This window comes from Enoplosus armatus, chromosome 13, assembly GCF_043641665.1.
Source record: "Enoplosus armatus isolate fEnoArm2 chromosome 13, fEnoArm2.hap1, whole genome shotgun sequence".
NCBI classification, from domain to species: domain Eukaryota; kingdom Metazoa; phylum Chordata; class Actinopteri; order Centrarchiformes; family Enoplosidae; genus Enoplosus; species Enoplosus armatus.
Window position 1 is genome coordinate 7,768,726 of NC_092192.1, and position 27,413 is coordinate 7,796,138.

At 39.3% G+C, this 27,413-nt stretch overlaps 3 protein-coding genes across 3 annotated transcripts; 1 reads left to right on the forward strand and 2 right to left on the reverse strand.

The window, feature by feature from the left end:
- Positions 1 to 674: 674 nt before the first annotated feature.
- LOC139295015 (organic cation/carnitine transporter 2-like) lies at positions 675 to 12,172 on the forward strand. The gene is made up of 10 exons (XM_070917066.1): positions 675 to 1,073; positions 1,738 to 1,841; positions 2,900 to 3,054; positions 3,163 to 3,334; positions 5,223 to 5,349; positions 7,562 to 7,659; positions 9,349 to 9,563; positions 9,809 to 9,991; positions 10,770 to 10,905; positions 12,094 to 12,172. Exons 1-10 carry the CDS (start codon positions 675 to 677, stop codon positions 12,170 to 12,172), a joined length of 1,668 nt encoding a protein of 555 aa, XP_070773167.1.
- A 761-nt stretch (positions 12,173 to 12,933) lies between these two features.
- Positions 12,934 to 19,070, reverse strand: LOC139294998 (organic cation/carnitine transporter 2-like). The gene is made up of 11 exons (XM_070917041.1): positions 18,864 to 19,070; positions 17,864 to 18,046; positions 16,914 to 17,017; positions 16,405 to 16,559; positions 16,073 to 16,244; positions 15,745 to 15,877; positions 15,459 to 15,559; positions 14,955 to 15,169; positions 14,287 to 14,469; positions 13,999 to 14,134; positions 12,934 to 13,003 (listed from the first exon to the last, which is right to left on the reverse strand). Exons 1-11 carry the CDS (start codon positions 19,068 to 19,070, stop codon positions 12,934 to 12,936), a joined length of 1,659 nt encoding a protein of 552 aa, XP_070773142.1.
- Positions 19,071 to 19,718: 648 nt separating this feature from the next.
- Positions 19,719 to 26,937, reverse strand: LOC139294862 (organic cation/carnitine transporter 2-like). Its single transcript, XM_070916829.1, has 11 exons — positions 26,681 to 26,937; positions 25,698 to 25,880; positions 24,544 to 24,647; positions 23,694 to 23,848; positions 23,350 to 23,521; positions 22,827 to 22,953; positions 22,361 to 22,461; positions 21,458 to 21,672; positions 20,856 to 21,038; positions 20,507 to 20,642; positions 19,719 to 20,246 (listed from the first exon to the last, which is right to left on the reverse strand). Exons 1-11 carry the CDS (start codon positions 26,885 to 26,887, stop codon positions 20,177 to 20,179), a joined length of 1,653 nt encoding a protein of 550 aa, XP_070772930.1. The 5' UTR covers positions 26,888 to 26,937; the 3' UTR covers positions 19,719 to 20,176.
- Positions 26,938 to 27,413: the final 476 nt, after the last annotated feature.

The following is a 27,413-nucleotide window of genomic DNA, read 5'->3' on the forward strand; positions in this document are numbered from 1 at the left end:
ATTCACTTTTAATTATTTGGAATTCCACACAAGATGTAAAGGGGTCGCTAATGGAAAACACACTTGAAGAAACTGATGATGGGATGAAGGTGGGAAAACTTTAAGTTATATTCCAAGTTGCCATCATGGAATTATAATAAGGAAGGATAAATAAATGTAACATCACACTTGTTTAGCTTATTTAATTATATATATATATATATATATATATATATAAGAGTCAACAACATGTGATTGTAAGTTCTGAAGCTGATAGCTGTATTGTTTATGTTGAAACAAAAACAAATGTTATATATTATATATATAATATTTCTACATACATGGACATTACATGTGTCTCTCAGCTGCTCGAATTTGGGCCTGTTTTATTGTAGTACTGATGTAAACAAACCTTTAACAGCATAAAAAGTATTTATGACACTATCGTGTGGCATTTTATTACAGTGTTTATTATTGGGAAGTGATAGAAGACTTTACTACTGCATGTGTTTTGGTTCAGCCTACATTTGGATCACGGGTTGCGCCTGTACAGATCGGTTCAGTTAGGGTGGGTAGCTTTGTGGCTGAAACAAAACCACTGCTTTTGAAATGCACACTCCAAAGTCCCTCATCCGTGTCTGCTTTTAACGCTGGCCCACATTGTGCGCCAGGAGCGTCTAGCAACCACAGACAACATGACCGACTATGAAGCTGCAACCGCCTTCCTCGGGGAATGGGGACGCTTCCAGCAGCAGGTGTTTTTCCTCCTCTGTCTGAGCATCATCCCTAACGGTTTCACCGGCCTGTCCATCGTGTTCCTCGCCGACACGCCGCCCCACCGCTGCCGCATCCCCGCGCACGCCAACCTCACCGCCGCATGGAAGGACAGCAGCATCCCGCTGGAGCAGGAGAGCCGCAGCGGCGCGTTGGTGCCCAGCAGGTGCTCCAGGTACAAACTTGAAGATATACTGAGTTTCTCGGAGAGAGGCTTGCTGCCCGGCGTTGATGTCAACCTGTCTAATGTGGCAACAGAAGGCTGCTTGGACGGGTGGGAGTACGACCGGAGCGTGTACACTTCTACCATCATATCTGAGGTTTGTGTACCTGCGCTGTTCCTGAATTATCTAGCTATTAGTTTTTTTTTATTTGGATCGATGTAAACACGATCAAAGGAGGCTGCAGCTGCCTCCACGGTGAAGGAGAATGACTTCTACAGGAAGTTACTCTGTATAAAGTCACTAAAACACATATACTTCATAATATACTTATGTAAATGTGTCAAATAGCCGTCAGATATAATTTCAGTGAGATCGCTGAGTTTTCATTACTCACTGTGAATATCCTAGACTGCATTTCACAAAAGATTTAGAGATCCTTTCCATATATAGAAATGCCTCAATACTTGCAGATATTACCCATTGGAAACGTGTAAACACAGGTGTTTCTAATATTTTGTCCACCCTCATTAGATACGTGTTTGAACATAATAATGAAGACAACTTTCAATACCCAGTGAAAATGAAATTAAGCCTTAAAAATGACCATAGAATCGAGTCGCCGTTAAATTGAGAACAGGCTCAATGAAAGTGAACGAAGAAGTCTATTTTGTTATAACTATGATAATTGTTATGATTATTTATTGCAACCCTAAATGATTGTTCTTTTTTCCATATAAGGTTGTAACACAACACTTCTTGTGCACTTGATGTACTGTGACCTTGGCACTGCATGTGTGCATGTGTGTGTGTGTGTTTGCAGTGGGACCTGGTGTGTGATGACAGGTGGAAGAACCCGCTGACTTCTTCTCTCTTCTTCTGTGGAGTTCTCACTGGCTCCTTCATTTCGGGACAGCTCTCTGACAGGTTATGGACGAAAGATGAACTTTGGTTTTTGTACATGTCGCTTGTCTGCCAAAACAAAAGTCCATGCATGTGGTAAACTAATCTGCACAGGTGCCTGAGTTCAGCATGTCCTCTCTAACCTTCAACTCCAAGTCCTCTTTCAGATCTCAACATGGCAACAAGTCTTTCACACTGATGATGCATAGATCTTTGAATGATTTTAATGTTAAGATTTTGCGTTTCAACTTAAATTAGGTACAACACTCCAGCAACAGGAATGTGGATTGCTGAAAAAGACTTTGCAATAAGAACTTTTGTCCTGGCATTGTTTTCGGTGGAAGTCAAACTTCACACCTTTAGTCCGACTGTGACTGTGGAGAAAGAGATGCAACATGTGATGTGTCCGTAAAAATCAAGCAGCTGCATAAAATGTTCCAGGATTTCCAGGACGACACTCATGTTGTGGGCCTGCTCACATCTCAAGTTATGTGAAAAAAGGTGCACAAAGCCTTTAGCTGCTCCAAAGAGAGCTGCGTGAAATCTGATGAATTGCCTCAAGTGAAGTCAATATCAAGTCGGTTGGGTCTGGAGACTACAAGTTTGAGGGTTTTGGGCGTGTGGAGTTAAAAAGAGCTTACCAGAACTCTGTAGCCCGCTCCTCATCTGCATGAGACTAGCAGCTAGAGGCTACATTAGCTGCTACAGGCTATGGCTAATGTCCTAACAAAGAATCACCTACTTATACCTTCAGCAGACATTATCATCCCATTGGCGTCATGTTTCTATCCACCTGATAATATAAGTTCAACACTCACTTTCCTTTTAGCTCTGGGTATGTCTCAACTAACTCCGGAGAAAAATATCTGGCTCTTCAGCTGCTCGATGTTTAACTTTCTAACTAACTTTGTCTGCTGTTTGGTGCTGGGCAGGTAGCGCACAGTGGGTGTATTAGATGTAAATAGCTGTCCGCTGCTGGAAATGAGTTTAATGAGAGCAGTGAGAGTGAACCATACTGTACAGTATGACCTTGTCATCTACACAGTACTAGGTCATTTACCTGTGCTCTGTATCATTTTCAGGTATGGAAGAAAAATAGTGTTGTTTGTTACCATGGCAGTCCAGACAGTGTTCACGCTCATCCAGGTCTTCTCTCCATCCTGGGCCGTGTTCTGCGCCGTGTTCTTTGTTGTCGGGATGGGACAAATCTCCAATTATGTGGCCGCGTTTGTGCTAGGTACTTCAGACATATTAGTCTCTAACTTCTTCATGATAATGCAAATACTGCAAAGACTTTGTAATTAATTCCTTGTGTTTTGAATCCCTCAATTTCTCCTGTGCTTAGGAACAGAGATATTAGGCCCACGTGTTCGGACTATTTTCTCCACAGCGGGTGTGAGTCTTTTCTTTGGCGCAGGCTACATGCTGCTGCCGCTGTTTGCTTTCTTCATCAGAGACTGGAGGATGCTTCTCCTAGGCCTCACCCTGCCTGGCTTCCTCTGTGTGCCTCTCTGGTGGTAGGTGGGTGTGTGTTTGTCTGTGGTCGAGAAATTATTTTTCTGCAATGCTGACAGGTATCAGAGTGCTTTCAGTAGATATATTCAGGCTGTTCCAGTGTGCTGATCGTTCTCATATCTTGTCATATGTGATTTTATCAGATTTTTATCAGTGCCTTTCAACATCTGACCACAGATAACAGATGAAAATTTGCCACCTTGGCTGTCAACCAATCAATCGGCATTAGTCTTGCAAAAAAAGCTATCTAGGCAGATTGTTTGCATTATTTTAGAGCAGAAATGAATAGTTGAACAGTAATATTAGTTGATAGACAGAATCAGTTAATCAATTAATCGCCATCTATTTCAAGAACTCATTGTTTAAGTCACATTTTAAACAAAAATGCCAAAAATGTAATGGTCCCAGCTTCTCATATGTGAATATTTGCTGGTTTTCACAGTCTTCTTTTATCATAAAGTGAATATTTTTTGGGGGTTATTGGCCAGACAAAACAAATAATATGAAAACGTACCTTTGGATTCCAGAAACTTTTTTGTACAATTTATAAACTAAATGAATACAAGACTCGGCAAATTAATCAATAATAAAAATAATAATTAGTTGCATTGATTACACTGGGGAACACAATTTTTGTTGAGTTAGGTCTGACAGCTGTTTTTAACTAATTTCTGGGTGCGGAATCCAAAACTGATCTCAGTTTTTCTCTATCACGTCAAGTTTTTGAACTAGAGGATCCCCGTTTTCTTAAAAAATATGAAAAATACTGTACTTAACAGATATCTGTGTGATAGTACTGACCTATTGGGAGCTGCACACACCTCTCACCGCACTGTCTCAATTGTGACTGCACAAACAAGTTGCCACATAGCTGTAGATGAGTCCAATCGTAATCAGCTGGCAAGTCTTACTACAGCTAATCAGTGGAATTTTGCTTATCTGGAGGGTAAACTGTGGAGAAAAAACTTGACGTGCTAGAAAAAAACTTACTGCAATTTTGTAATCAGCATGCCAATTTTAGTTTTAATCAGAATAAAAATCTAACTCAACAGAAATTTTTTTTCAAATTGTTCCCCAGTGTTATGATTACAAGTAATGATCTGCAACATTTGTCTATCTGATGTCAGATAGGCAAGGATGTCCTTATATGGTATCTCTGCTCCAGGCACAGACGAGATGTTTATGTTTATGTCAGTGTTGCTTAGTAACGTTAGGTTTACAGTTTGCCTTTGGAAATTCTTCTAAAGACTAAAGAATTCGGCCGGCCAATCAGAAGAAAGTGGGCTTTTAGGGAGGGGGGCCTTAAAGAGACAGGAGCTCAAACGGCTTGTTTCAGACAGAGGGTGAACGAAGGGGCTGCATGAAGGGCCAGTATAAGATGAATAAGGACTTTTTTGAACTGTGAATCATGCAAAGCGGAATCACAAAATGAAAACATAGAACTGGAAATGAGCATGATAGGTCCCCTTTAAGTTGGACGATGTAGACTGTAATACAAACAGTTTGTCAGGTGCAACATGACAGGTTTTCATGACAGTGTTGGTCAGTCTCTCTGCTTGACAATCCCATTTTGCTGCTATATAAATGATTGAAGTGAGATGAACAGACTGAAAACTTTATCTAATTAGATAAAACATGTTTTCTAAAGTTTTCTTTTTGGGGACATAATTTGCTGTTGAAAAATGGTAGTAAATCACAATATATCGCATGTTATCGCAATACTATCGTATCGTGGGGCCTCTGGTGATTCCCACCCCTACACAGCACCGGCCTATAGCAACTTAATAAAGGCTTTACAGCTGGTGTTAGGTAGTATTTACTTTTATAGAGGCAGTGTTGACCCTCCGTCTATCTCTCTCTCTCTGTCCCCTCTGTTGTGTAATGAGGCAGGTACATCCCAGAGTCTCCTCGGTGGCTCCTCTCTCAGCGAAGAGTGAATGAGGCCGAGGCCATAATGAGAGATGCTGCTAAGAGGAACAAAATCGAGCCTCCGCCCGTCATCTTTGGTCCTTTACAGGTGAGATTGCACTGAAAAACTTGCTGGGCACCTGGGTGACTGTTACTCAGAGTTTAGTTTATCATTAAGTTATTTGTATTTTACATTACAGAAAATCATGACTTATTATTCTTTTAGCATATTTTGGGAGGTCGTCTCGAATGTGTCTCTCTTTGTCAGCATTTCTTGTGAATGTGACTTCAGCTTTAAAGTTACTTGCCTTCTCTTAAAACTGGGTTCGACTGCAACTGCTTGGAGACGATTTTTGGCTGTTCAGATCTTGCAGCTCACCTGCTCGATGAAAATCATCCTTGGTTTACAGACAAAGCTCCAAAGACCTACATCAGTGAATAATTTGTATAATTTCCCCCCGGGGATCAATAAAGTACTTCTGATTCTGATAGTGATGCTCTGACAGTCATGGGAATGCCTGGGAATGGGAATCTTTGACTCTAACTGTAACTAACTATACAAAATATGTCAAAAAGTCTTAATACAGATGCTGGGTAATGTAGTGTTGATAATGTAACTATGTTTAATTAGGCTGAGGAAGAGTTATCACTACATTACTGAGAATAGGAAATATTGACACTTGTTGTTCTTTCATTTCAAGGGGATGAGAGGGGAATGACAATGAATTTGGCTTTTTCTTCGAAAGAGGACCCAATATGTAACCCTATAATATTAATACCTAAGCCATTAATGACTTTACACCCGTCTCCCTGCTGATTCTGGTTGTCTTGTAAATTAAATTTCTCTTGGCTCATTTACTTCTCAGATGGGGAGTGGGAATGAGCATAAACTTTTTAGGGTTCACTGCCCAGTGTCATGCAATCATTTACTGTTCTGTGCAATCTGATTGCAGCTGACAGAGACTTTGCGGAGTCAAGATTCATCCAACAGGTTCCTGTCTGATGCTGGAGTAATTTACCTAAATATCCAACTTACAAACTTTTTTATTTTTTTATTTTATGATTAAAGGAAATCTCCCTGTATTACAAAGTGAATTTCACTTTGGTGGACTCATTTATGTACAAACACCAAGCTCTTGTTTCTTCTAAGGGCAATTATATTGCTGTACACTAGATTGGGACAGGTTTTATGTATGTTTACCTGCAACTTAAATTATGTGATTATTTGTAATCACATATGTTGTGTGGGGCTATTGAGTATTGAATATTTGCTCAAAATCAAGATATTTTTCATTTTATAATATAAATCGATCGAGTCACAGTTGTCTGTCAAAATTATAAAGCAGCTATGCATTGAGCATGAGAGCAGATTGTTTTAAAGTAACTGTAAAAATGCATCTTTCTTTGCATTTCATTCTTCCACCCAGCTGGCCTCTCTGACACATGACCTTCTTACCTGTGAACTTCCTTCTGGAAACAAAACTACCACGTTCATGACCTTTCCTCTGTGTAGACGCATGTTGTCCTGCACTTTCCACTTGAGAAACAGACAATGAACCCTCTCTGTGTTAAATCAATATCACTTTGAATGATAAAAGAAACATAACTTGCAGAGATATATAAATCATGCTTTACAATTCACTCAACAGCCCAGTTCTGTGTTTATCTATGCATGTCCTAAATGTTGCCATATTGTTATATAGGAACATTTTTACATTCTTGATATACATAGAGCCAAACAAACATCGGAATTTGCCTTTGTTTTGCCTCTTGCTCACCGCTGGAAACTGGCAGCGGACTGAAGGAGATGATGTTGTTTTCCTTCTGCATGTCACATCAGTCCTGTTGAATGTTGAATTCTTGGTTGCGCAGGTTAACATGCGTGTGAAAGCAGTCACATTAATGCATTTCAATCATAATATGGCAGCTGTGCTAACAGTAGCAGCACTGACTGAAACAAAATGTGAACGGGAAGAAGGAACAAAACATAAACGGCCCTTAACATAAACAATCTTCATGCGATTCAAATTGCCAACATAAACACTGACACTGATATCTCTGCAATAAGCTAACTCACCGATTGATCGGTCTTGCTCTATTCTTAATTATTACAGGTATTTCTGCCCCCTCAAATTTTCATTGCACATTGAACTTTTGCCTCCATTAATCCTGATCCCGGTGTTTGGGTACCACTTGCACATGCATGTGCTCGCTCAGCAAGTGGCCACGCATTCACAAGCTTCTCTCTAATGAAATGATTTCCAGACTGATGGCTCTGCTTGCTGAGTGTTTGTTGTTCCACGTGCTCTGCTGCCCCACAGAAAGAACTTCAATCTGAGGACAGGAAGCCCCACAACATCTGTGACCTGCTTCGTTCTCGAAACATCCGCTGGATCTCTGTCACGCTGTGGCTGGTCTGGTGAGTCCCTGCTGTCCCATCTGACCTCCACATTCAGCACAGTGACCCTGCACGCACAAATACACACACCTAAGCACACACAGACATGCAGACATATACTGTACACACGCTGTTAAAAAACACACAATACATGCGCACACAGTTTCAGCCTGTTCATGCATCACCTTCGACCGCATGTCAGTCCATTTCACTAACAACAAATAATGACCTGTCAGGTGCTGTGAAGCCTGCAACTAAGATCAAAATCAGATTTTATGTAACTGCACAGTATGCCGGTATAATCCCTGTTCTCACTTCCTTGCTGAGTCTGAAAACAGATGCAGTTTTGATTTTTGTTTGATTTCGAAACAGTTCCATTTCGTCTTTTAGAGAAAACAAGAGTAGAGTAGATAAGCTCTAAGTTGCATGTTATTTTTTCTACAGTTGATGGATTTACTAACTTTATTCAGTGAAAAAAATCAAGGATGTTTTTCTGATCTAACATCTGTCATTACAGCTCAAGGTTTTAATTCATTTAGTATATTTAACTGCTTTATAAATCTCTCTCACAGTCAGATTTCCACCTCTTCTGCGAATAACTTCTGCACCCAGATATCCCTGATTGGTAGTTTCCTTATATTCTCTGCACCAGTTCTTAAAAATATCCCAAAGCGTTTTTTGTTACATTTCTTACTTGTTCATGATTCAATACTGTTGTATCAGAAACAAAAACTGCATCAGAAGAGAAGGCTTTTTTGGATTTTCACCACAGCCCCCATAGAAGAGGTTGGACTTGTTTTGTTGTTGTTCTTCTCAACCTGTCACTGGGACACTTGAAGCCGTCTTTGTTGACCAGTTTGCGCCACCTTCAACTGTGAGGTTTTTAAAAACAAAATAGTTTCAGTGTTTCCAGAAAGCAACTGTTATTTATATATGCTATTACATTTCATATTATCATTATATCCATATTATCACCTTCTAAGCTGATATGGCTGGAAGTTGTTAGCACTTACCTATTCACACATCCAGCAGATTTGTAGTAACGTACGTTTATTTAGTCATGTTAGTGTCCACCTGATGTCCAATGTTCACTCTCCTTTTAGCCCTGTTTAGCTGTCCAGCAAAACTAATTGCTGAGGGAAATATCTGGCTCTTAAGCTGCCAAATGCTCCACTATATTCACCAGCTGGTCTCTAACTTTGTCTAGCGTTTAGTGCTGAGCAGGTAGTGTACAGTGGGGTTTCTTAGAGTAGCTGCCTGCTGCGCCCAAAAACGAACATCACCACATATTTTTTACCCACACCATTAAGCTACTTCAGCAAAAGTGTCAACAAGGTGTCCCTCTATTCCTCTACTTCTTTTTATTCACATAAATTTTATATGTACGCATACATTTACAGTACGATAGATTTTCAGTGTCTCTAGACTAGAGACACTGATAAGGGGCACCTCGGTAGCTCACCTGGAGTGCACAGCGCAGGTCTGAATCCAGCCCCTGCCTTTCATGTCTCTCTCTACTGTCCTATTGAGTAAAGCAGAAAGGCCAAAACAATAATTAAAAAAGAATCACTGATAAAACTAGTTGTTGACGCTCATTTCATTGTTTCTGACTACACTGTTGTGTCATACCACAGAGCAACACTAAATTATAAAGATTATAAACATCTTGTAGTGATATTTGATATTTATGGTGAACAATTATCCCCACAGGAACACCGTGACCATCGCATACTTTGCCCTTTCCCTGAACACGGCAAACCTTCACGGCAACGCGTACTTCAACTGTTTCCTGTCGGCCGTGGTAGAGATGCCAGCCTACACTTTGTCATGGGTTATGTTTCGCTGGTGTTCCAGACGACTGAGTCTTTTCTCAACCCTCTTCATGGGAGGACTGTTTCTCCTCTTCATACAGCTCATACCAGCAGGTATGACACTCCAATGGGAAACACTAGATTAACATAGCCTTGATTTTTGCTGTTCTCTCGTTTTTTCGTTTATGCTCGATCATTATATGCTCACATGTAAGCAGATACATACATGTAGATACCCTTTCACATGAAACATTCTCATTTCTCTCCACCAAGCAGAATTTGTTTGAACGTTTGTTTGAATGTTCGGCGTATTTAACTCACGTGTAGCCTCTAACAATCTAATGCTTTATTCCTTCTAGACCTGATTTATCTAGCCATAACACTCGAGATGATGGGGAAGTTTGCAGTGACGACAGCATTTGCTATCGTGTACGCGTACACGGCAGAACTCTACCCAACCGTACTGAGGAATACGGCTGTGGGCACCTGCTCCATGGCCTCCAGGATAGGCAGCATCATTGCCCCATACTTCATTTACCTAAGTAAGGATGTTCTTACGTCTGCTTGAAGTACAGTAAGTTCATGTCCCGCCCCTCATCTTAATGAGCTGTCTGTTGATCACTGTGCGAGCTTGGTAGTATTTAGGCAAGTATCCTAAGTGTACAAACAAAGTTCATGAGGGGTCCAGAATTATAATACCATAATCTGAATCAATTTAGAGTTTAAATATGATACTGAAATTAAAGACAAATGCAAAATGAATATTTTTTCACTATATTATATTGACCATGTCGTCTAATTTGCCCACAATTCTTCAGCTGTGGTGGAAACGCAAATAGGAACGCGCAAAATACACTTTTTAGTTCCTCTGGTTCCATAGTACCTGGAACGTTTCGGTCGAAAGGGGTTTTTATCTGATTTGTCGCTACTTAAATGTTCCAATGCATGGAAGTGAATGGAATTACTGAAAGGCTGTTTCTCTCCCTGCTGACTTGCACTAAACTCTGTTAGAAACAAGGGGCTAACAAGCTGGTGCCTCTAAAGAAACAAAAGAACAAGAACAAAACTCACTAGAACAAAAACATAAAAGCAGGCTTGATTAGCACTCAGATCGAATAGACCAGTGTGCTGAAAATCCCCAAAGCTTTCAGTTAAAATTTAGAAGTTCCTTTGACGATTTAGTGGATTAGATTTAAACTACTGATGCAGCCACCTCAAACTACTCTCTCCACCTTTTGTCTTTTTGTTTTTAACTGCTCTACGGTACCATTGTGACCAGGGTTGTTTTTCACAGTCTCTTCCCTTGATGTGTTGCCACAGGAAGCTATTCCATTGCACTGCCTTACATCCTCATGGGAACCCTTACACTGCTGTCTGGGTTGCTGAGTCTCCTGCTGCCCGAGAGCTATGGAATGCCTCTGCCCGACACCATCACTCACATGCAGCAGTTCCCCGGGTAAGACTGCACCTACCTGTCAGGAAGTTTCCTAGCGTAACTGTAGATTGTCAAACTTTGTTGGATTGGTCATAAGTTTATATTTTTGTACAGATCTCAATTTACACTGTATGTTGATTTGAGCTTAGTTTGTTGAGTAAGTTTGTCTAAGTTTGAGAGGGTTTAATAATTATAATGTGGATTTTTAAAATTTTACTTTTGTTAGTTTTACATGTAATTATTACTGTTTTAGTTAATAACAATGTCCTGTTTTTTCATTCCTAGTTTTTTCCTTAGTAAAATAATTATTGAATCCTTAAATAAATAAATAATAATATATAGGACATAATAAATAAATAACTAATTTGTTGCTCAAGTGCCCATTTTAAAATGATTAACGTATTATGAACACACACTTAATCACGAAAACATTTGCCCTTTGACTGTTTTATAGTCCAGCTCAACTCACCCGAAAAAGATGATAAGTTGAAGTTGCTCAATAAGTAACTTCTGGGCTGGCAGCCTAATATCAGAGTCCAAACGCTGCCTCATCAGGCTTTCACCCACCAGAGCCCTTTCTTTTGGCTATTATGAAATATTGAAATATATACCCACCACAGCCACAATGACACAGAACCAGATAAAGGCAAACAAACAACACACTATAACAACCCCGACTGAACATGAAGGAATCGTTTGACATTTTGGGAAACACGCTTTATCGCTGTCTTGCTGGGAGTTTGATGAGAAGGTCGATACCGTTCTTATGTCTGTACACTTTGTTTTTCGCACAGATTAAACAAACAAGATGTACAGTGTTAATAAGGGTGGGTTTAAGAGGTGCTGGTAGGCGTATTTTAGGTGGATCTGTTGCCTTCGGACAGAGCCATGCTAGCTGTTATGCTAAGCTGTTTAGCATTCCCCCACTAGCCCAGTTTCCACAACCTATGCTGGACAAAAAAACTTTGTGAGGTGTGTAGTGAAGGGTGAGCATAAAATAAGTATGTGTAGTGGGTGCCACTTCAATAGATATTTAAAAGTAGACAAGGCATCTGATACATGATAACAAAAAATGTTATCCCTCCTCTTTTGGGCCCAGCTGGTGGTTCGCCTACATTAAGTTTAAAAACAGGCCTTGACAGCACTGTTGTTGGTCTGTGTTCTGTGAATCATAACCTTCACTGTATCACTGTGTTTTTTTTACTCTAGATGTTGTCAGAAGACACCTTATACACTCACACACAGTGAAGAAAAGGAGAAGGAAAGGAAGTCTCCGGTGGTCCCTTGAACAAGGAGCAGCACTGACATCCGGCTTGAGGCGAACAAGTGGACAAACATCATGTCTCTGTCCAAGTTGTCACTGGATTTGTGAAATGATGTGACTTCAATAGGACCAAGGAACATGACAGTTATTCAAACAATATACTGGTGCCTTAAAATATCTCCACAAAACTGGAATAATGTTTCCTCTTCGACAGCCTCAAAATACTGCGAAATGAAAAGCGCAACAATTCTTGATGCATTATACGTACTATATATATATACACGTTACAATTGCCACCATGCTGACATAATACTGCTGTTCAGTGTTGTAAAAGATCAAAATAGTGTAATTTTTGAAAAATGAATGGTACATATACATAAAACAAAGTTTCTAATATTCTGACACCAATTCAATCAGGACCAGTAGCCACGTTTAGGGTTTTATGATACAACTGCACCATTAGCTTCACAATTAACACCTGCATATTTCAGAATTCAGTTTCTAGTCAATATTTTATATACATCTTTGTGATTAGAGATAACATAAACAGAGTGCAAGCACAATTTACTCCAAAATGGTCATATGTTCAAGTACATATGTACAAGTCAAGCTTCAATTCTTTTAATTTCCCTTCTTACAAAAAGGTCATGTGATGTACATGTTGTACAATTTCCCCCCGGGGATCAATAAAGTATTTCTGATTCTGATGGCATTATATCCACAGATGATGAAATTTTCTCATTGAAATTTTGAATAGTGACTCATGTGAGTAATGTTTTAGACAATCAGAGCTGACTTTCGAAAAGCACCACAGGTTTTGAAAGTTCTTTTCTAGTGATGAACGGACACTTTATGCTGTTGGGACAAAAGACAAACAAACAAAATATAACTTGGTTTAGTGCTCAGCATAGAGGAAAACTGAAAAAGCTGCAATGTTTGAATACTTTCTGACTGCATTGTCATCGTCATGACTGATGCCACCATTGTCACATCATCTCACAGTCGTGATGATGATGATGATTGGTTTTGGAGGTTATATTAAAAGAATAATCTGCGACATCTTTTTGTTATTTTCTTGAGTGAACACCCAGTTTTCAGGTAGGTCTGTCTGGGGAAAAACCTTAGCACACACTAAAGGCGATATATTTGATATGTTTTCCAGTAGCAAATAGGTGGTTTAAGTACAATAACTGGGTAGTTTGTTGAGTTATGGTGACTGTAGCTCTTTATGCAAAGAAATACCACTATCCTAATATAAACTGGGCAAAATCCAGAGACAGATCCAGGACAGGACGCTAGTCCATATGAGGACTAACACACAAACAGAACACACTCATATATAAATACAGCATTTTGGGTGTTACAGTTCACCTTTTTTCTCAAAATCTTATGACATTTAGGTAATTTTATTAATCTTTCAACAGTGGTCTCAATACTACAGTATGTCAACATATGAATTACTTAAAACTTAAAATCCACAATTGACCTATGTGTTTACATGTGGGGCAGGATCTTTGTAATGGCAGTGATAAACACATACTGTGTATAGTAACTGTCTTAAGATAAACCTAAATTGTGACAACTGAATAATTATTTACTTTTTGGTGGCTGATATTGACCGTAATTGAATTTGAGTGAAAAGTTTAAATGTTTGTTTTGTTTTTTGTGACAGTGAAGTCAGAAAGTTTCAAATCCACACATAGGGGCTTTAAATACATCAACTAATAATTTCTAATCATTTGTATATTATTATTATTTTATTATAATATAATAATAATAATAATAATAATAATAATAATAATAATATCGATAGAGGAGGTTAAGATGTATGCATCCCTTAAGGCACCCACCTTTCTCTGTTCTGCATCTGTTGAATCGTTTCAGGTAGATGTCGTCCAAAACTCTCTGGAAGCAAGAGAGTGGCAAAGACAGACACAACAGCCAGAGTCCCCAGTGTAATATAAGGCAGGTACTTAAAGTACACACCTGTATAAGGAGAAGGGGAAATTACTATGAGTTAGAGTCCTGGGTCCTTTGTTCACTGTAAGCATTTAAAGTATGTGAATTCATCAGTGTGTACAGAGCATCTGATCTACATAAGGGTGAAATCAGATGCTATTCAAGACCAGTTTACTCACTCAGCTGTAACAAAAAAGGTGCAATGCAGCTGCCCACTCTGGAAACAGTAGTGCATGTCCCTGTCGCCGTGCTCCTGAGCACTGTTGGGTAAAGCTCTGCTGTGTAGACATACATCAAGGCCATACCGGTGGTAATACCAAATTTACCTAGCATTTCCAGAGCAACAGATAGATTTGATAAACCTGAAAGGTGAGAAATGTTTTGTCTAAGAACAGAATGGAGATTTTTAACCCTGCCTTCACTTCAAGCAGCCATTTTCTCTTCTGCTGAAGAAACCCCTTTGCTTTATTTAAGTCCTCCTCCCAGTGGCTGGACTCAGGCTGTCTGAGGGGCAGGGATGGAAAAAAATAAATACATTTGCATTGTTTGTTTTTTTTCTCGAGACCACCAGTGTCGCCTCCTATGCTTAACAATTCTTAAAATTTAGAAGCTGTCTTAAAGGGGAACATACATCTGTGTACAGGGATTTTGAGGAGTACTACTGCATATGTGAAAAAAGTTGTATAAAGTTTAAAAAGGAAAAAAATCTGTGTGTGGAGTCAGAAAGAAGTGAGCTTACCAGACCTCTGCAGGCCGCTCCTCAGCTCTGCTTGAGGCTAGCAGCTCGAGGCTACATTATTAGCTGGCATAACACACCAAATCTGAACCATATTGTCATACTGCTTACTTTGAGGCACCAGTTGAATGAAGTACAGTGACACTCCTCCCAGGAGCAAGATACAGATGACAGACAGTCGACGTGGAAGGTATTGCAGTGCCAGCCAGCTGGAAATGTATGCTGGTACCTCTACAGCTGCTGAGATGAAGCAGCTGATATAGGGGTTAGCATGAAGTCTGGATGTGTTCAGGGACAGGCCAAAGTAGCCAGTACTCAGAGTGAACCTGGCAAGACAGACAGCATAGATGTTTGAATGGAAACCTGCATAGAAATGTCATTTAATAACACTTAGCAATCCAAGACCATCTTCTATTCACACTTCACTGCCATCAAGACAGAACAGCTTAGCATGCAAGATATGAGTAAGAGCAAAAGCAGTGATTAGTTAGTGAGTCTCAATGGACATTTTAATAATTGGATTTTCTAGGATACAAACTAAAACAAGTGTCTGAAAAGATCAGAAAGTCAAATTGTTTGTGTTCGATGACCGACATGCTCAGACTGGATACTCACCACAGCAGGCACAGAATGAAAGTTGTGTTTCTGATGTTACTTCCCCTCAGCAGACTTAAGACATTGTGATGTTCCTTAGGGTGTGTCTTTGTCTCATCAGCCTGCAAGACACAAAACCTCAGTCTCACCAGCAGTTTGTTGTGCTTTAGTCTGTCAGTCTGTCGGTCCACCACTTTGGTCCAGAATGAAATATCTCAAGGTGAATTGTACAAACAATGAGTGTCTTCAAGCACACGTATTGACTTCTCTGTGTAGCCCTACGTTATTTAAGTCAAAGCAGACTTACATGTGCACTGTAATCGTCAAAGATGACCTGTGGAGCCTCAACTTTGTTCTTCTTAGCAGCATTTCTCACTATGGCCTCTGCCTCCTCCACTCGTCCCTGAGAGAGCAACCAGCGAGGAGACTCTGGGATTAACCTGCCTCAGTATACAGCACAGAAACCGAAATGTTCAGGTTGGATCAGAGGGGCTTAAAAGACAAAATAACAAGGAAGGTGAATACACTTATAATATTTCTCTAGTCTCCTGACAAGAGCAAAATCATGACATTTATGTGGCACGGTTAGGTAAACTCACCATGAATACATTTCCCTTTTTATGAATACAACCTACCACCAGAGGGGGAGATAGAGCAGGCCAGGCACAGACAAAGCCAACAGGAGAGATTTCCAGTCTCTTAAAAAGTAAGCAAAGAGAGGCAGCATCATGTAGCCGAAGGCAAAGCTCAGACATACACCCATTGAAGAGAACAGGACCCGCACATTGCCAGTCAAGATCTCAGTGCCTGCGCAAAATGAGAGAAAGTGCAGTCAATAAGCCATCAATCATTTATAGTGATAAAGACTGATAATAAAGTGATAGGAGTAGTAGTTGATAGGCAAAATCAATGACTACTGTATAAAGTATTATTTATTGTTACTCGAGCATGAAATGTTCACATTTACCCAGCACAAAAGCTGATTGGTAGTTGGAAATCTGTCCCAAACCACTGATGAAGAGGAGGATTGAGAACACCGTCCAAGAAGGTGAAAAGATTTCAGCAAAGGTAAAAATGGTCTGAACTGCCATGGTTACAAAGAGAACAGGCTTTCTTCCAAACCTAGAGTGAGAAGCCAAACAATGAAATAACAAATAAAAAATAAGATTATTTTTTAGCTTTTCATCTACTGTGTACCTAACAATATGCAATGCAGCATCACATAACAAAACACACTACAAAACAGTGTAACGCAATACTGAGGAAAAGGCCTGTTACATACAATGAAGATTTTAGAAAATGAAAGTTTACAGGAAAGGTTGCTTAAATTTTGAGTAGAGCAGGACATCTACAGAAAGAATTTAAACGTTTTTAAGAAAATACATTTTAAAAATAATATTCTACACTGTTCACTTAAAGAACTATAATTAAAGACTAACAAGTTAATCAAGATAAAAAAGGTAGTGTCTTCACTACCTGTCTGAGAGCTGTCCTGAGAAGAAGGATCCAAAAAGAACTCCCAGGAAATAAACTGTGGAGGTGAACGGCTGCTTCCACTGCTCACTGCACACCAGGTCAAACTGGAATATCCATGCATGAACAATTGAACAATTAAATACATGGACCAGAGGGAGTCCATGTCGATGAGACCATCATGAATTGATTTAAAGTCGCAGTAATTAATTCCTGGCCACTGGGGAGGGCAGAAAAACAAGGCTACCATCCCATAACTCAATTCAATTTTTTTTATTTTATTTATAGTGCCAAATCATGCCAAACGTTATTTCATGACACTTTACATATAGAGCAGGTCAAAGCCACACTCTTTATAAATACAGTACCTGTTTATTGAGTTGATGGTGGGTGATGGTTAACATGTCTGCCTACTGTACTTACACATCCAGCAAGATTAGAATTCATTTGGACTTTCTGTGTTTCTGGCCACCTCATAAATATAAGTCTAATATTCATTTAGCATTGAGCCTGGTTGGTCTTAACTTCTGAGATAAAATCTGTGGATCTTTTGCTGCTTGATGTTTATGTTCAGCAGCCACTTGGTAACATTGTTTTCCTGCTGTTTGAATGCGTTTCTTTTTGGCAGAAACAGCTGAATACAGTATGGTGGGATGAGGAGTGAATGTTGAGGAATATGTGCTTCAGGGTACGTATCTTTTAAGCAGTGCAAACTGGGAGGATGTTTTTGTTTAAGCAAGAAATGATTCATAGCTATTTTCACTTTTAATGTGATAATTCTAAATGAGTTCCCCTCACGTTTAAGGACTAATTATAGTATTGAAACAGCCTTGTATAAAAAGGGTTGAATAAAATTAAACAACTACCAGTACTGCAATAATGCTGTTTCTACAACTACTTGTATAACTGATGCTACCTCTGTACTACAGCTGGACACACATACACACACTGACCTCAGAGACTATGGTGGATTGGTAGATGTCTCTGCTGTAGCTCCACCCGTCCACACAGCCCTCCTGCTGCAGGTCAGTGAGGTTGACGTCTCTGCCAGGAATGAATCCCTGAGCGGAGAGATTTCTGACCACATCCAGCCTGTACCTGCTGCACCTGCTCAGCTCCTGTTTCCCATTCACCACCTCACAGTCATGACAACACAAACTTTACTAACTTTTGTTTTTCTGTGAACTTAAACTTGCATATGGTGCCATACTGTGTAGGGATATGTGTTGAAACTGTGACGCAACAATAACCTGTTGACAACGGTCTATACCTTCAAATATAACCCTGGAAAGTAGCCAAATGGCTTTATCAGCCTCTGTGTGAGCAGTTGACTTTATACAGCAGATGCAGAATAAAATACATGAACTCCAGAGCTACAAATTTCATTAAAATAATGTAATATAATAACCAATAATAATAATATCACAAACCAACTTTCACATCTTTGCAAACCTTGAGATTTCTTCAGTTGAGCTGTTGGATCATGACCAGGCATATTACAGAAATCATAATTATGCTTTTATTATAAATCTGAGTGTATTATATGCTTGAGGTCTGAACTCACATAGATTTAGTTCTAACTGTAGTGAGCCCACATCAGTGCAGAATGTTTGATGCTGAGGTAAAACAGTATCTTAATAATCCTAATAAAAATTAATTAAAAATGAATAGAAAAATGTCTCTTTAACATTTATTGTTTTATGAAAAAGGTCTGTTTAATTTTGATCAATTTTAGAATTAGCCTACAAATACAAAATATGTATCCTTTGCAATACTGTACACATAAAATAAACAAAATACCTTTGGGAACATTAGAGTAAGATTGTGATTTCTTTTTCTGCTTGGCTCTCTTTTGGAATTGAAAATGAGTGCAACTCTCAAACAGAGAAAACAAGATGGCAAAACTGCTACACTCTACCTTTTTGTAGGAGCTGTGTGCAAAAACTTAATTACCTCTTTCGGGATGATGGCATTTCGCCAGTCTTGGGACAGGTTTACCTCAGGAACCAGGCAACGGTGACTGGGAATGTCGGTCACGAAGACGACAGAGAAAGCACCAAATCCGTTGGGAAAGATGCTGGCACAGAGCAGGAAGAAGACGATCTGCTGGAAACTTCCCCACTGACCCAGGAACGCTGTAGTGTCATCATAATCATTCATAGTCTCACAATCCTAACTGTGCCCTCCACAGTCTTATCTACTTTCTCTACTACAGAAGAGAAAACAGACTAGCCTGACGCCCCCGCCCCCCCCCGCCTGTTAGTCACGCCCTGTATGAGATAAAACATGCATGTAAAACAAGTTAAAAGGGAAGGTTACAGTGTTCTATTACTCATTGGCAATTCTTGTTAGGCCACTTGGCTGTTTACTACCGTGAACTAGGAATATAAACACTAATCTCCAATATTATAGCCACACTGCAGCTGCAAAAATGTATTAACAGTAAAGAAATCACCCTCATGCTAGTTATAATAGAGACACGTGTCTCTGTCCAGACAAATGCCAGAAAATAACTTGACTCAAAGCCAAATTGCTATTGTTTTTTTTTGTTTTTTTACCATGTCAGGTGATAGATTACAAAGGTAATAAAAAGCTACAGTTCCTGGATGCAAAAACCGGTCACTTGTGTTGGGCTTCAGCAACAAACATGAACCTTGCAATTTCTGCTTGAGTGAGCATTTTGTGGGTGTTCTTTTTCATTGAGGATAACATACTTTTAGCCTTGATATGCATGCATGAATGTGATTAAAAGATACTACATTTTACAATACAACATGGTTATTTGGGATGTGAGATTTGCCCTTAAAACTTTAATGAACAACTTTTATTGAATATTCTGTGTTCATCTTCACCATTTAAGATAACACATATGTGCATATGCAAATGTGTAAATGAGACAAAAAAAAGAGCAAGACAAAAAAACATCACTTCAAACACCACATGTATAACTTGGGAACAAAATAACAAGAATAAGGAAAGAGAACCCCGATTGTGATCAGTAGTGTTTTTCTTCATTTGTTCAGGTGTTGCTTTAATTTTGGGTTTAAGGTGTTTTCTTTTCCACTTTCAATTTCACATTCTGGTGTGTTAGAGACTGGTTGTGTTTTAAAATGTAGTAAAAACTACAAGTTCAGTTAGGGTTAGGGTTAGGGTTTTATTACTAACTTTAATAAAACAAAAACTCAAATATTAAGAAAAGTAAACAGTAGTACTTATACTCAATAGCAATATCAACATATCACCTACATCAGTAAAGTACTAGATAATCATAGCGGACTGTCCAGGAGTCCCACAGGTATCTGGGTTTCTCTTCCAGTGATGCATGGACACTTTATCCTGTTATAAGGAGAAAAGACAAACAAACAAAACTGTAATTTGCTGTAGTAAGGAAGAGAAAAAAATATTTCTTTGCTGCTATCAACCTCATTATCATCACCACAAGCAGCTGCACTCACTATAGTGACAGGACCAGGTGTGTGATTCAAACTCAGGCCCTTTATACTGTGTGATCTACCATCTATTATAACTTAATTCATATTAACGAGTTTGGCTCAGGAGAAGCTTCATAAAAAATGTGTATTTCTTAAGCAGCTCACCTTTCTCTCTTATGCATCTGTTGAATAGTTTCAGGTAGAGGTCGTCCAAAACTCTCTGGTAGGAAGAGAGCAGCAAAGGCAGACACAACAGCCAGAGTCCCCAGAGTAATATAAGGAAGGTACTTGAAGTACACACCTAAAAAAGGAGAGGGGCAAGTTTAGATGGAAGAAAAATCTGGGGTCTGTGTGTGTGTGCATTTACAGTATGTGTGAATTTAAGAGTGTGTGCGTGGCTTCCAAACTTGGTGAAATAAGATTTAACGGCCCAGATTGAGCTTGGTGGGTATGTCAGCGTATTGGTGTGAGTGGCAACTAATGGTAATAATTATCTTTAACCCAGTTTACTCACTCAGCTTCAACAAAAATGGTGTAATGCAGCTTCCCAGTCTGGAAACTGTGGTGCATATCCCTGTTGCTGTGTTCCTGAGCACTGTTGGGTAAAGCTCTGCAGAGTAGGCAAACATCAGGGAGGAACCAGTGGTAATACCAAACTTACCCAGCATCTCCAGTGCAACAGCAAGATTTGTGAGGCCTAAAGGATAAGGAAATAGTTTGCTCTTAAATATAACAGAATAGAAACGCATACAAACTCTGTCTGCTCTCTGTCAAGTCTGCAACACTTGATTAACATGCATACATGAATTAACATGATTTTTACATGCAGCTAACTATCTCCTCTTGTAAAACTTTATGATGAGGTTACAAAACATATCTAATGCTTGACTCATGTTGATTTAATGCATTAATGGGTTAGGGTATCATTAATTCCTGTTGCTCACCATTAAGAAAAGATCACATCACTATGAGTTTATGTGATTAGTTCATTCCTAATGTAACAGTTCAAACCAAGATGCTTGGGGAATAGCTTCATTTTCATACTTGTTTTGGTTCTTTGAAAATTGAATATGATTTCTCTGAATTTCATTAATTCATTCATTTTTTCCTGCTTACTTTGAGGTACCAGTTGAATGAGGTACAGTGACACTGCTCCAATGAGTAAAGTACCAATGACAGACAGTCGTCGTGGAAGGTATCGCAGAGCCAGCCAGCTGGAAATATATGCTGGAATCTCTATAGCTGCCGAGATGAAACAACTGATGTAGGGGTCAACATGGAGGTGGGATGTGTTGAAGGACAGGCTATAGTATCCAATAGTCATAGTGAACCTGAGCAAAGATACAGACACACAGCAGAGATGTCTACATAGGAGTCTGCATAGAAATAGCATTTAATGACACATACTGCCGTGGCAAATCATGACCATTGGACCTTCACTCCTATCAAAAAAAGAGTCATATAGGTAGGTTTACTGCTCTCGCAGAAAGGCTGATCGAATTTTACTGCGTCTGAATGTGACAATGCAATCACTTTTCCTGGAGGTGGTGTCCATGAAACTGGCTCAGAGGAGGAGCCATCCCATGCACAAGTGTTTAAATGTAACACACAAGTACATGTACAGCCTAAAGCTTTCCATTGTGCAAAAAATTATATCTTTGGTGATAGTGAGGTGTTTCAGGTGTTTGTTTATGAAGCGTGTGAATTGACTTTTGTATAGCAAGAGTTTGTGAGGCGATAGCTTAGGAGTGAGAGAATCACTGTGTGCATGTGATATCTTTTCAGAATCAATTAAAATTCATCAGCCACTTCTTGTTTCCTTGTTCCATGGGCATACAAAAATGTATCATATGTATGCATTTGTGTTTAAATTTTTAACTGAGGACATACTAAATATGCGTCATTGTGTGTGTCAAGAAACTAAACAGAACCGTGTGAGAAGAGAGTCAGATAAGCATCTTCATGTAATTGTTTTAGTGTTAAGTTCTAGTGCGATGATGATTAACTGTGTTTACTCACGACACCAAGCAGAGAATGAGCGTTGTGATTCTGATGTTGCTGTTCCTCAGCAGGTCGAAGACATTGTGGTGTTCTTTAGAGTGTGTCTTTGTCTTATTAATCTGCAAGACACAAAAACGTAAGTCTCACCCTCTGTTATGTTTTTTCTCTCAGCAGCCTGATATACAAGGAATGTTTTTGAAAAATGAAAATACCAACAAACAAGTGATTTTCAGACATAAATAAAAATGTGTCCAAAATATTCTGATGTTCTCTCATCTGAGGTCAAATTACAGGGTTGACAATCAATCTTCATAGACAAAATACAGGAATAATCTCCTTAATCGATATATTTTTCTCAGTGTTAACTTTATATTTAGGTCTTATTGAATTATTTTTCATATTATTCCAGACTCATTGCCCACTGTGTGTCTTTGAGGGGCTTGAGCTCCTGTGTTTAATCCTGCATGATTTAAATCAAACTTACACTGTAATCTTGAAATATGACCCCTGGAGCCTGAACTTTGTTCCACTTAGCAGCCTTTCTCACTATGGCCTCGGCCTCCTCCACTCTTCCCTGAGCGAGTAGCCACCGAGGAGACTCTGGGATGAACCTGCCTCATTAAAGCAATAAAGAAGGTGAATATAAGTTATAATACTTCTCTTGGGAACAAGATAATAATGATCACAATGTGTCCTTCTACAGAATGACAATCTTAAATCATATAATCAAGTCTTAATATGTCTTAGATGTGGATGCAGATTACAGGGCCATGCAGTCAGTAATTTCTTTAGGAAAACATAGTGTTGGCCAATTATTTATCAAGTCTGCAAGTCAGTCTACCATTCTTAACACAGCCAAGGATTTAGTCTTTGGTGGTTAGCTTTTTGATTTTTCATCACGACAAATAAACTAAACTCTCCCCTGGTAGGAGACAACAAAAAAAAAAAAAACCCCATGACATTTAGTGTAATTCATGGTAACTTTTCCTGTAGTGAGTGCAACCCACCACCAGAGGGGGATGTAGGCCAGGCCAGGCACAGACAAAGCCAGCAGGAGAGATTTCCAGTCCCTTAAAAGGTAAGCCATCAGAGGCAGCATCATGTAGCCAGCAGCAAAACCTAAACATGTGCCCATGGATGAGTAAAGGACTCGCACTTTGCCAGTCAAGGTCTCAGCTCCTGCACACAGAGATACAGAAATAAAAAGAGAGGGATGTGTGTGAACAAGTGAAAGGCAAGTAGATATGTACAGTATTGTTTATGGACATATGTTTATCAACATTTATTCCAAATCTGACAAATGTGTAAAACTATTGTGACAGTATTTACAGAATGTGATGTTCATATGTACCCAGCACTAAAGCAGCTACAAAGTTGGACATCTGTCCCAAACCATTGATGAAGAGGAGGATGGTGAACATAGTCCACGAGGTAGAGAAGACTTGAATAAAGGTAAAAACCGTCTGAACTGCCATGGTGGCAAAAAGAACAGGTTTCCTTCCAAATCTATAGAGAGAAGTTGAATAAACCAAGTAAAAATTTGAAAAAATCTTTACCAAAGTCCATACTGCTCAACACAAACATATGGAATGCACGTTTTTTTATTATTTGGGTAAAAATGTCCACCAAATGTCATACAGTAGTCTAAGGCATACAAAGTATATATATATATGTGTATATATATATATATATGTATATATCACAATGTAAAATTAAAGGTACAAGTCCTGCATTCAAAATTTGACGTATAACTTAAGTCTATAAAGTAACACAACTTGGAAATATTTAAGTATAATACAAACCTCAAGTATTTGAGTTAATGTATTAAGTTACTTCCCACCACTGGGTATTATATTATATAGCACTAACAAAGATGCAACACAACACCACTTAATGTAACATTCCATAATAACACCACATTATGTAGCGCTACATAAGCTCACAATGGAATAGGTCTGTTATATAATCTGGCAAGGAATGGGTTAGACAACACCAAAGGCAACACAATGACTGTGTAATTTAATGCCAACATCTCCTCAAAAGAATAATAGCCATTCCAGTTTTGACTATTTTAGGGATAAGTGCAGCGTCAGTAACTACTGTACAGTATATAGGGTATTTAAAAACCTAAATATAGCTTTAAAAGCACTGCATATATTCGATGTACTGTATATATCACATGGAGCTGGTGTTTTCACTACTTGTCTGAGAGCTGTCCTGAGAAGAAGGATCCAAAAAGTACTCCCACGAAGAAAACTGTGGAGGTGAGCGGCTGCTTCCACTGCTCGCTGCACACCAGGTCAAACTGGAATAGCCATACAATAACAATTAAACAATGAAATACATTAACGAGGAAATTATGATTATTTACTGATTTAATGCATTTGTTATGCACTCTCCGCTGTTCAAATTCAAACGCCATTTCTCTTCAGGTGTACCTGGTCTGGTCTGATCATGTTTCAATGATGAGGCTGGCATCATTTAATATATTTTGTGTTGTTTACAAATCCTGGAAACATCTGCGGAGCTTTTGTGTTGTCTTGCATGTCTGATATAGTGGATGTAAACACCTAAACTGACAACAGAGAAACCAGGACCACATTCCAAAGCGTTTTCTCAAGCCCAAGCACGCACAAATCACGTGCCCGAAACAGAAACAATAATGGACACAAAAAAGCCTGACTGGCCAGGCAGGAAAAGCAGAATAGATTAAAAAGACAAGCTGCAGCAAAAAAAACAAATTGTCAAAAGGGTGTGTGTCCTTTGTTGTGCTAGAACTAAATCCCTACACAGCAAGTTGGCCTTAAAGACATTGGCACACTGTTAGCCAATAACTAGCCTTGCAATGTGAAGGCAGCACACGCATGATATCAAATAATATCCCGAGTTAGGTAGTCCATAATGTAAAAAGTAAAATAGATAAGAACAAACTGTTAAACATAAAGCTATAACAATGCTTACATTTGCTTGTGATGGGATTCTTTTCATAGATAGGACAATGAGCAAGCATTGACCAGGTGTGCTGACTGACTGTAGGTGTTCACAGTGCTGTGTGTGGTGCACTGGCAGGATTACGGCATTTGAGGATGCTAGAAAATCAGTGACCCCACTTTACATTTCACTAAGTACTGAACAATAGTTTGAGACACATACAAGGGCTGCCGGGAAAAAGCCCCATCTTAAATAAACACACTGCAGAAAGGCAAATAAAACACAGACACAGGCAGGAAGGGGGCTGATGTGGCGCACATACAGAGACTAGGGAGATTGGGAATAAGGACTGAGGGAGTGGAGGGAGACTGAGAAGACGACAGCAAGCTCATTCAGTCTTGGACACACATACACACACTCTCACCTCAGAGACTATGGTGGACTGATAGATGTCTCTGCTGTAGCTCCACCCGTCCACACAGCCCTCCTGCTGCAGGTCAGTGAGGTTGACGTCTCTGCCAGGAATGAATCCCTGAGCGGAGAGATTTCTGACTACATCCAGCCTGTACCTGCTGCACCTGCTCAGCTCCTGTTTCCCATTTACCACCTCACAGTCATGACATAAACATTATTAGTGTTGTTAGTAACATTTCTTTTTCAGTGTATGGTGCCAAACTGTGTATAACACTTTCATCGGCCTCTGTGTGAGGTGTCTACTCTATTCAACAGATGCAGGATAAATACATAAACTACAAATTTGATCATCAAAATATCTATTCTGGCAAAACTGTAGTAATAAGACAAAAAAAAAAAACACCTTTCAAATCCTTTGTGGACCTTGTGATTTCATTTGTACCTGACCATGTTTTAATATGCTCACGTTCTGCAAATCTACAGCGGCTATTATACGAACCATTATCCTGAAATGCACCACCTCACTGGCTGCTATATCGATTTTATACAACAACGCTGTAGGCACTCCTCCAAACTGTAATGACCTATACAGACCAGGAGCTAAACATAGGCTTCACAAGTCTCACTGTATTGAGCAGACCATGTTCTGCATGTGAAGAAGAATATTTCGGTGAGCGTGGTCTTTCTTAGGCACATTTTGCTCGGAACTCTTGATTTGGCTTCCTTTTTTCCCTACATTAACCCTTACTCACATTATTTAGATAGCCTTTAGTATTTCAGCTTATGAACTACATGCAAATATCACCGCAGCAACAAATACGTTGTGTAGGATTTTAATACATTTAATTATTCTAAGGAAACTCATACAACTGATTTCTGAATGACGACAGCAGTCATTCATTTGTCGGTTTGGCTCTGCATTTGTCTATAAAGTTAATTCAATTGTGCCAACATGATGTTATTGTAAAGCCTCCCATCTTTCGGGAGTCTCACCTTTATTGGGATGATGGTTTTACGCCAGTCTTCGGTCAGGTTGACGTCAGGAACAGCGCACTGGTGACTCGGTATGTCAGCCAGGAAGACGAGCGTGAAAGCACCAAATCCATTGGGCATGATGCTGGCACAGAGCAGGAAGAAGACGACTTGCTGAAAACGTCCCCACTGACCCAGGAAAGCGATGGAGTCGGCATAATCCTTCATAGTCAAAGGATCCTCTTCTTTAGGACTACTGGTCTATCCACCGTCTTCCTATATCGCAAACGCTACACCATGTTTTGCTTCTTACAGTGTACGAGGAGTTAAATTTTTGCTGGGACATGCCTCCCCGCCCGCCTGCCTGCCACCGCCCTGTGCCAGGTAAGACAAGGGCACCAACTGTATTGGATATATTTCCATAATCAAAATCAATCAAACTAGAAATCAAAAGGTCATCTGATTCCCCTGAGGATATATTGTGCTCAGGCAAAAACATTTTAAATTGTCCATGAAGGCATTTGCTTTCTCGTGTGGTTTTATTTCTCAATTGGCAAACAACCAAAGAAGAAAGAGTTCATGCCTCTCTGCTCCAGGAGAAAAACAACCAAACAATTCTTCTACTGCCTTCCTTAAAATAGAACAAGCAAAATAGTAAGAAATCAGCAAATGTCTACAATACATCCAATCCTGAGAATAAATACAATAATAAAACATCAAGAAAAAAAATTTAATAATTTAGAAATTAAAAATC

Coding starts and splice junctions, on each gene's coding strand:
- LOC139295015 (XM_070917066.1), top strand. CDS start 675: ATGACCGACTATGAAGCTGCAACCGCCTTCCTCGGGGAATGGGGACGC. Junction 7,660..9,348: donor GTCACGCTGTGGCTGGTCTG/GTGAGTCCCTGC, acceptor TTATCCCCACAG/GAACACCGTGACCATCGCAT. Junction 10,906..12,093: donor CACATGCAGCAGTTCCCCGG/GTAAGACTGCAC, acceptor TTTTTACTCTAG/ATGTTGTCAGAAGACACCTT.
- LOC139294998 (XM_070917041.1), bottom strand. CDS start 19,070: ATGAATGATTATGATGACACTACAGCGTTCCTGGGTCAGTGGGGAAGT. Junction 18,047..18,863: donor ATGCCATCATCCCGAAAGAG/GTAATTAAGTTT, acceptor CATGACTGTGAG/GTGGTGAATGGGAAACAGGA. Junction 15,560..15,744: donor TTGACGATTACAGTGCACAT/GTAAGTCTGCTT, acceptor TGTGTCTTGCAG/GCTGATGAGACAAAGACACA.
- LOC139294862 (XM_070916829.1), bottom strand. CDS start 26,887: ATGAAGGATTATGCCGACTCCATCGCTTTCCTGGGTCAGTGGGGACGT. Junction 23,849..24,543: donor TCAGGACAGCTCTCAGACAA/GTAGTGAAAACA, acceptor TTCTCTCTATAG/ATTTGGAAGGAAACCTGTTC. Junction 21,673..22,360: donor CTCATTCTCTGCTTGGTGTC/GTGAGTAAACAC, acceptor ATCTTTGCTCAG/GTTCACTATGACTATTGGAT.